Consider the following 9,099-nt stretch of genomic DNA (forward strand, 5'->3'; position numbering starts at 1 on the left):
GCTTGTCAGGAATACCCAGGCAGGGAGACGAGGAGACGGACGCAAGTGCAGGTAGGGACGAAATGAATAATTTAAAAAATATATATATAAATAAATAACAAAGATAAACAAATAACACGTAGAACACTAAGAACACATAATAATAAAGTAAACCAAAACAAACGAGAGGAACTAGTGAACATAAACTAAACAAACAAGAAGTACTAAATATATAAACAAACAGGGAGTAAATAAACAAACAAACAAAGCTAAGAACATAAACAAGGAATAAACAAGAAACTAGAAACTACCAAAAATAACCAAGAAATAAACAAAACTAAACAGGGCAGGGATATATTTACACGGAAAAAACAACAAGAAGCAAAACACTAAGCGGGGAACTGGGGAAACGAGGAAGAAACAAGAAACTAGAAAACTAAACAAGAAATAAACACGAAGCAAGAACTAGGGCTATGAAACACAGAATAAACCACGAAGCACAGAGAGAGATGAAACAACAGAGGAAGGTGCAAAGACCGACGAAGGACAAGAGACAAAGGAAGGCTTTATAGCACACAAGGGAAGTGGAAACACCTGGGGCTAGGGGGCGGAGCTACAAATTGACACAGGTGGAAAAGTACTGAAACAGAACACAGGGGCACAGGTCACGTGGGACACACAGAGAGACATGAGACAGGGCTAAGACGTGACACTGCTGGTTAACTAGTTAACTTTTGGGTATCATATGTCTTCAGAAAGGGGGCAGGTGGTGCATCAATTAATTATTATTGTCAAACCTGTAATTCTTCTGTAATGGAGAGCTGACATTAGCTTTTATTAACTTTTATTAACTTGTATTTTATTTTTCCATTCCACCTTAAATGCAGTGGTGCTGCCATCTGTTGGACCATTTAAGGTGGAACAGGAAAGTTAGCTAGAAAGCTACTGAGAGGAACTACTAGCAATTTTTTTATGCTTGTTATGAAGAAAATGGGCATTAAATATATTGAAACTACAAATTAAGCTAATATAGTGTTATAGTGTTAACAAGGAAAATTCTCAAATATCTGGGTTTGGTTATTTGTGCCACCATCTTTCCTACTCCTCCAGCCTAACAAGAATCGGGACACACTTACCCCTTGGTGTTCACACGCAAAACAGAGGTGTAGAGCTATATGGTTTATCCTAGGGCTGAAATGTGATTGGCCTTTGAGTACGTGTTCTTGTCTCTGTAGGCTGAATAACTGCAGTATAACAGAGGAAGGATGTATTGCCCTGGTTTCAGCTCTGAAATCAAACCCCTCACACCTGAAATGTTTGGATATGGGGAGGAATCAACCTGGAGAATCGGGAGTGAAGCTGCTCGCTGATCTTTTGAAGGATAAAGAGTGTAATGTGGAGATACTCAAGTGAGTAATGTTAGTGTGTCTTTGAGCAGGCTGAAATTGCAAACTTTAGATTATTCTGTATTGTTGCCATAATAAAAAAAGAATATAAAGCAATGAGTACCTTTAGTGATTTCAGCATGTAAACACTCACTGCGTAATGTTTGTGCATCAATACATTTAGAATCATTATAAACCTACTGGCAAATTAGATCACTGGGGGCCAGAGTAGATAAAACAAAGTTTCATGCCTGTATTGTGTTTTATGTATTGTATTTGTTGTTGATGTAAAAGCAAGGATTGTGTGTTGCTGTGTTCTTGTGTGAGTGTATAACAAGCGTGACCTTCGTTGCAAATATAGCAATGAGCGTCTGATGGTTGACTGTTGACAGGGTTCTAATTAGTCAGTGGCAAACCTATGTTTTCTGTAGTCTTGTTAGTAATATGCCAGAAATTTACCGGAACACATCTCGCCTCCAAACCACCATGTTCATCTGCGTAAATTTATTCATAAACTATTTAATTAAAAAGTTAAAGAGTTACATTTCTGGGGAGGTATGCTTCAGGACACAGGGTAGGTGTAAGCTAGGGCGTAGATCCGACACAGAAGCATGGATTGCCGTCAAAAATCAATTTACAAGCCTACATTCTTTTTTTATAATTTATCCTGATCCATATTGATGAGTTAAATGTGTATATACGTTCTCTTTTCTACAGGCTGTTTGACTGCAGTATTGCAGAGAATGGGTGTGTTTCTCTGCTTTCGGCTTTAAAGTTGAACCCTTCACACCTGAGAGAACTGGATCTGGGCTGGAATAAACCTGGAGAAGCTGGAGTGAAGATGCTCAGTAATTTTTTGGAGGATTCAAATTGTAAACTTGAGATACTCAAGTAAGAACATGATGTCATAACAAAGAGAATGGCATCAGCCACCGGATAGAGAAAATGAGTATACCTACATTGTGGCTGAAAGTATTAAGAGTCTGTTTCTCTCTGCAGGTTGCATGACACCAACATTACAGACGAGGGCTATGTTGCTCTGGCTTCAGCTCTCATATCAAACCCCTTACACCTGAGAGAGCTTGATCTGAGCTGGAATGAACCAGGAAAAATAGGAGTGGACCTCCTTTCTTCCTTAGTGGAGGACAAAAACTCTGCATTAAAGAAACTGGAGTGAGTGTTGAAAAGCCCCAAAAAATCCTGAACAATTAAATGTGTTTTTTGTTGTTAAAAGATTTGACATTATTAATAGAAAAATCTACTTTTCCATTTGGCCCTAAATATTTACTTTTTAAATTTTTCTGTTGTGCGATTTTTATAGTCACTTGTTTATCATCAAATCGTTAGCTGCCTAAATCACCACACCCTTGCTTTAAACATGGAGTTGTTTAGTTTATTTTTTAATAGACTTGCAAAATTAGATTGATTCTAGGGGCCTACAGGTTTGTGGGTTCAATTCTTGCTCAGGCCTCTATATGTGAGGAGTTTTGTGTTTTCCAAGCTAACAATTTTTAGTTAGTAGAATGTTTTCTGAATGTTACACTTATTGTTACACTTATTTAACACTTTTAAACGTTCTTGTAACATCACAGCAACGTCATGTGCGTCAATGATTTTTTTGGGAATTTTACTTTTAACATTGCCATAATGTTCTAAACGATTTTATCTATCTAGGGACGTTATGTGAGAAACATTTTAATAACATTGTGATGCAAACAGTTATTATGTCACAAGTTTTCAGAATATTTCTGGAACATTATTTCTGTAATGCTACAGGCTAAGCTTCCTGGAAACTTTTAAAAGCGGTGTAAAACATTCTCTAAACATTCTCTGCTAGCTGGGTTCTCCCTGTGTCTGCATGGGATTCCTCCCACCTCCCAAAAATACATGTGCTAGGTGAATTAGCCGTGCTAAATAATGTGAGTGAATGGTTGTGGGATGGTCTGGGGGCCTTTCTGGGGTATTCCTGCTTTGCACCCCAGAAATCCAGGAAGGCCCCATAATGCACAGCGACCCTGTTATGAATTTAGAGTCCAGAAACAACTAATATGATATGACTGTTATTCAAAAACCTTGAACCTCTAAAATGGAAATGGAATGGTTTGTGAACTGCTGCGTGTCCATGGGTGCATAGCAAGCTGGGGTGTATGTGCGTTGGACATGCGACTATGTTGACAAATCTCTGCCAAGATAGCGATGAACGTCTGACTGTTGACGTCTGTCTAGGTTGTACTCAGTCAGTGGTGTAGTTGCTGAGATAGCGATACGCCAGGAATGTACCTGAACACACCTCACTTTCAGACCACCACACCCATCATCAGCATAGATATATTCACAACCACCATTGCTATTTAAACAATGTAGGTGGAAGGTGTGGAAATAGACTTTTGGCGGGGTGTAAGATAGCAATGAGCATCATGACACACCTTGCACAGTGTGTAAGATAGGGCCCCATGGGTTGGTTTAATGCACAGGAATTGAACCTAGTCCTACACTACATATCTCTTTCAATGGAGACTCTCTATTCACAGTGCTGTGTAGTCCAGATCTAAGCCTAATCTAATCATCCAATCTAATATCCAAACCTTTAAAATTAAAGTTTGCTCTGGAAAGTTATTTTTTGTATTTAAACTCCTGAACTGTTTGTTTACATCTGATTATCTTGTCCTGTTCTCTTTATTACAGAATCTGTGATTTGAGCCTCAAGTTCAGTTGAGATGACATCTAATAGAAGACACAAATACACCATTTTAGCTATCCATCAATGTGCATTGTTGATGTCTATATTCTGTTTACAATAAAGGAGTTATGGAGGATATGGCAGGAGATTTCTTAAGCTGGCTGGTCTAGGTTGACTACAGAAAATGCATTTTGAAATGTTGATATGTTTTTGGTAGAAGTTTTGATAGTTTTTTTTTTTTTTTACTGAAAGATTTTGAGACTATGTATATGGTTGATGGACAGGGTTCTGGAGCCCCAGTTGAAAAAAATTGCAATAGTATTTTATAGGGATGCACAGGATATTTATCAAGCTACAAGCTTTTTTCTCTGAAAATGGTAAAAGAAACAGGCTCTTTATAAAGATAAAATAATTCATAATATAGAGTGATTTATTTCAAGTCATATTGCAGTGTATCTTTTAAACAGTGGTGGCAGATGTTAGGTCAGACATTCCATTCCAGACATTCCAAAATGTTCATTTCTGTGCATCACTAGTAGTATAGTACTTAAAGCTCTAAAGGCCTTGAGATCAGATAAGTTCAACAATCCAGGTTTGAATTTTAGGATTTGCTTTGTTGAAATTGAAACGTATCCAGAACATAAGACTGAATCTGTAAATTACATTTTATTCAGCTAGGAGATATGATATGATATGATATGATATGATATGAGAGGAGATAATTAATTACTAAAAGTAATACCTATACTTCTAAAGCAGAACCAGCTGTTTGTATAACATGTAGGGGTGTCATGATTTCGATATTTCATCGAAATCAATCTAAATTATGTCATGGTCTCGAGCCTCGAAGATCAAAAGAGGATCGACAATCCCTCCCTCTAAGCTACTCAAATGGCGCAGTGCACTGCAGCTCAAAGAGCTGCCCTTTCTCCAGAGAATGTGGACATTCTCATCTTTATAAAGAAAAACTTGAACATATAAAAATAACAGTTGTTTTGTCTAGCCTCAAATGTGTTAATAGTTTTGGTACCTTAAGGAGCATCTTTCTCTCAGATAAAGTTAATAATATATCTTTATTAAAGAAAAAAACTTCTCATTCTCTATTTATTTTGTTTGCACACTGCTGCTACCAAAAAAAGCCACTCGATAGCATTACATATATATCCTAATTAAATTATTTAAATTTGACCATTAGTGCCTTATGTGGTGTATTACAGATCACTTGTATCACTTTGCATCACTTATATCAAACCCACCTTTTGAAATAAGATATTTTAAAATTGATGAATAAAACCAATAGCTGACCATAGACTAATCTAAAACTGGCATAGGCCTCTCTGCTGTAAAAAAAAAAAAGAAAATCGAGAATCGAATCGAATCATGACCCTAAAATCGGAAATAAAATCAAATCGAGGATTTAGAGAATCGTGACACCCCTAATAACATGTAAATATATATTCAACTTTGTTTGTGTCTTATATAATATGGCATAATATCTTTGATAACAGGTACAATTTTGTATTATGTCTAATTTTCATATAATTATTTTATTTATATTTCAACAATATAGCATGCTGCAGCTTTCTAAAGAGACATTTTCAGCTTGTGTTACACCAGTACATTAATATTAAGTGGCTCTTGGTTATATTAAGTGTCTTGCTTTTGTCCTGTTCTATGTCTTTACTGGTCTGTCTCTGTGCTTTCTTCTATCTGCTTGTTTTCCTCATCATGTGCTCTGTAGCACATGGCTCTGCTTTGATTTTGTCTCTGCCCAAGCCTTGCCTTTTTTTTTATAAGTGTTCCCACCTGTGTCTCATTTCTAACCCAGCCCCCACGTTATCGGCACCAAGTGTTTCTTGTCAGTGTCTGTTTATGTACAGCCCCTTTGGTTTAGTGTTTCTTTGTCTGTTCTAGCTTCATTTGTTTTGAATATTGCTTGCATTTACATCTGCCTCTGCCTCCCAGCCTTACTTGGTTTATGCATTGGTGAATTTAATTAGATTTTACTTAAATGTACTGCGTATTTGCGATACAAAGCAAATCTAGACAAAATTAATATAGTTTTTCTGTAAATGCTGGCCTGTTAATATCATTAATTATTTTGCCTTTTATTTGTTTTTTTACTTATTTTATTTTAATTAGTTACATTACCCATGAAAGTAATCTGCTGTGGGCACACCGTACATAGACCGGTCACATTACGACACAAGAGAAACAAACCTTGTCATCAAAGCATTTCTTAGCTCATCAGACAGCACAAACTGACTTGACCTGTTAATACTGTAAATATTACTTTATATTGTTATGAAGTGACTGGGGCAGTGCATATGAGGTTTGCTGTTTTTAGAAGCTGACTCTTATGAGTGTCTCAAACAACCTCCTCCCCAACTATTTATTTATTTATTTATTTATTTAGCAGCCTTCCTTCTGCTTAACTAATATACTCTAATCTGTGTGAAATTTGTGACAGTAAAAAATACCTTAACAGAGCGTGTGTTGTTTTTATTTTTGGTATTCTATTATATTTTTAACCAAACTCAGAGAAAGTTGGGCCTTACTAATTATGAAGGACATCAATAGAGAAGCGCAGCCAGCTGCCAGTGAGCTAAACCAATAAAATCTTTACATGTACATATCCTAACACTCATATATCTAGTGAGCACAAACATAGGCCAATCAATGAGATGGCATCTTAAAATAATGACTTTGTATCTCAAAATAACAACTTAGTATCTCAAAATGACAACTCATTATCGCAAAATAATGAAATAGTATCTCAAAATAATGAGATAGCATTACAAAATAACGACTTATTATTGCAAAATAACGAAATAGCATCTCAAAATAACATGGTATCCAAAAATAATAAGATAGAATCTGAAAATAAAGACTTAGCATCTCAAAATAACGACTTAGCATTTGAAAATAAAGACTTAGTATCTAAAAATAATCATACAGTAGGGGTGGGCAATATTACATCGTATACAATATATCGTGACACAGAAATATCATGATATTAAAAATTCATATCGTGATAATAGGGCTGTTCTGTCTTAAAAGTAGCCCATTATTTACTGTGAAGCTTTAAGTGTATTTATTGTATAATTGTTTTAGTTTGCAGTTTATATGCATGCACTTAATATTCTGCAATCTTTTTTGCTGCATTATATTATTTTATGCTATATTATTTATTTTGCCACATTATGATTATGCTGTTATACTATTATACTATATTCCTGAAATGAATGAATTATTTTAGTTTTCCTATATCGCCAAGTATATCGTTATCGCAAAAATACCCTGAAATATTGTGATACTATTTTAGAGCCATATTGCGCACCTCTATTATTCAACATCTAAAAATAATGAGAGAGTATCTCAAAATAACGATTCTTATCTTAAAATAATGACTTAGTATCTCAAAAGAATGAGATAGTATATCAAAATAACGATTCTTATCTTAAAATAATGACTTAGTATCTCAAAATAATGAGATAGTATATCAAAATTACGATTCTTATCCTAAAATAATGACTTAGTATCTTAAAATAATGAGATAGTATATCAAAATAACGATTCTTATCTAAAAATAATGACTTAGTATCTCAAAATAATGAGATAGTATATCAAAATAAAGGTTCTTATCTTAAAATAACGACTTAGCATCTCAAAATAATGAGATAGTATATCAAAATAACGATTCTTATCTTAAAATAATGACTTAGTATCTCAAAATAATGAGATAGTATATCAAAATAACGATTCTTATCTTGAAATAACGACTTAGTATCTCAAAATAATGATAGTATATCAAAATAACGATTCTTATCTGAAAATAATGACTTAGTATCTCAAAATAAGGAGATAGTATATCAAAATAACGATTCTTATCTTAAAATAACGACTTAGTATCTCAAAATAATGAGATAATTTGACAATTGAGTTATGTCGTTACTGCATACCTGTCAAGTTTTAGATTTAAAAATAAGGGATATTTTCCTCTGTCCGCTTAAAGTCGTCCCACCAGCCCAACGAAGGTTCAGTATCTCTTACATTTTAAGGCAGGTTTACAAAAAATCTAAAATAACCACATGTGAACCACTTACACACTACAATTAGATTATCAGAATCTGAAATGTTGTGGACATTCCTACATATGTCATTCTTTTAATACAGCCAAATTAAAAACCCTTTTCTAGATATTTAAAAAAGTTAAGATGTCTTTTTGGCATAAATGCACTCTTTTCTATTATATATTTTTTATTTATTTAATAGATTTAAAATTTAACAAAGGGTGCACAAATTCTGCAAAATGACTGTAGGTGACCTAAAAATAGTATCATGAGCTTTTACTAAAAGGACCAGATATGTTCCATCAGTAAAAATTAGTCCTAATGGGTCTACACAATTAATACTTTTTAATACTTATACTTATACTTATACTTCTTTCTTTTGATCACTCCACTCCTGATCAGTTCAGTTAATTTCGGTCCTCTCCACATTTCTAGTTAAGCTGAGTCACAAGCTGTATTTTTTTTATTTTAAAAGGTTTAATCTGTGCGTTTTATTTCGGAGACGAGTATTTTTAAGCAGCTATCAGAAAAATCTCATCACAGTTTACATGATTAGCCTACCCTTACCTTTCTTTTAGAAAAATCGCTGTATATCCAGATCTGTTTTACCATCAGCAGCTCCGACTAGCTGCCTGAACTCACAGCGACGGGGGCTTCACCACACTGACTCTCCTTTGCAAGCTGATTGGCTGTTTCTCCTAAAAGGCGGGACTTTCTTTTTGATCCGGCTCCACGATTGGTTAAGAGACACAGAGCGGTCAATGCCCTGTCTATATTTTTTTATTTTAATATAATACGGGGAATTTACGGGAAAATACTAAAACGGGAGGACGGCGGGAAAGAGGAGTAAAATACGGTAGTTTCCCGGCCAAAACGGGAGACTTGACAGGTATGCGTTACTGTATCCCTACTGTATCTCTCCCCCAGTGTGTGTATGTGTGTGTGTGTGTGTGTTAGTGTTAGTTTTGTTGTGCGCATGCGC

The 9,099-nt window shown here is 35.0% G+C and overlaps 1 protein-coding gene across 1 annotated transcript; it reads left to right on the plus strand.

Annotated features, from left to right (window-relative positions):
* Positions 1 to 370: 370 nt before the first annotated feature.
* On the plus strand, positions 371 to 4,250 carry LOC111194806 (ribonuclease inhibitor-like). Its single transcript, XM_049483520.1, has 4 exons — positions 371 to 1,388; positions 2,082 to 2,255; positions 2,364 to 2,537; positions 4,050 to 4,250. Exons 1-4 carry the CDS (start codon positions 1,303 to 1,305, stop codon positions 4,078 to 4,080), a joined length of 465 nt encoding a protein of 154 aa, XP_049339477.1. The 5' UTR covers positions 371 to 1,302; the 3' UTR covers positions 4,081 to 4,250.
* Positions 4,251 to 9,099: the final 4,849 nt, after the last annotated feature.

The sequence above is a fragment of the Astyanax mexicanus genome, chromosome 9, assembly GCF_023375975.1.
Source record: "Astyanax mexicanus isolate ESR-SI-001 chromosome 9, AstMex3_surface, whole genome shotgun sequence".
Taxonomy (NCBI): domain Eukaryota; kingdom Metazoa; phylum Chordata; class Actinopteri; order Characiformes; family Acestrorhamphidae; genus Astyanax; species Astyanax mexicanus.

Bases quoted from the DNA above. Each gene is read 5' to 3' on its own strand.
- LOC111194806 (XM_049483520.1), top strand. From the start codon at position 1,303: ATGGGGAGGAATCAACCTGGAGAATCGGGAGTGAAGCTGCTCGCTGAT. The intron at 2,256-2,363 runs GTAAGAACATGA...TTCTCTCTGCAG, and splicing joins TGTAAACTTGAGATACTCAA to GTTGCATGACACCAACATTA. The intron at 2,538-4,049 runs GTGAGTGTTGAA...TCTTTATTACAG, and splicing joins TCTGCATTAAAGAAACTGGA to AATCTGTGATTTGAGCCTCA.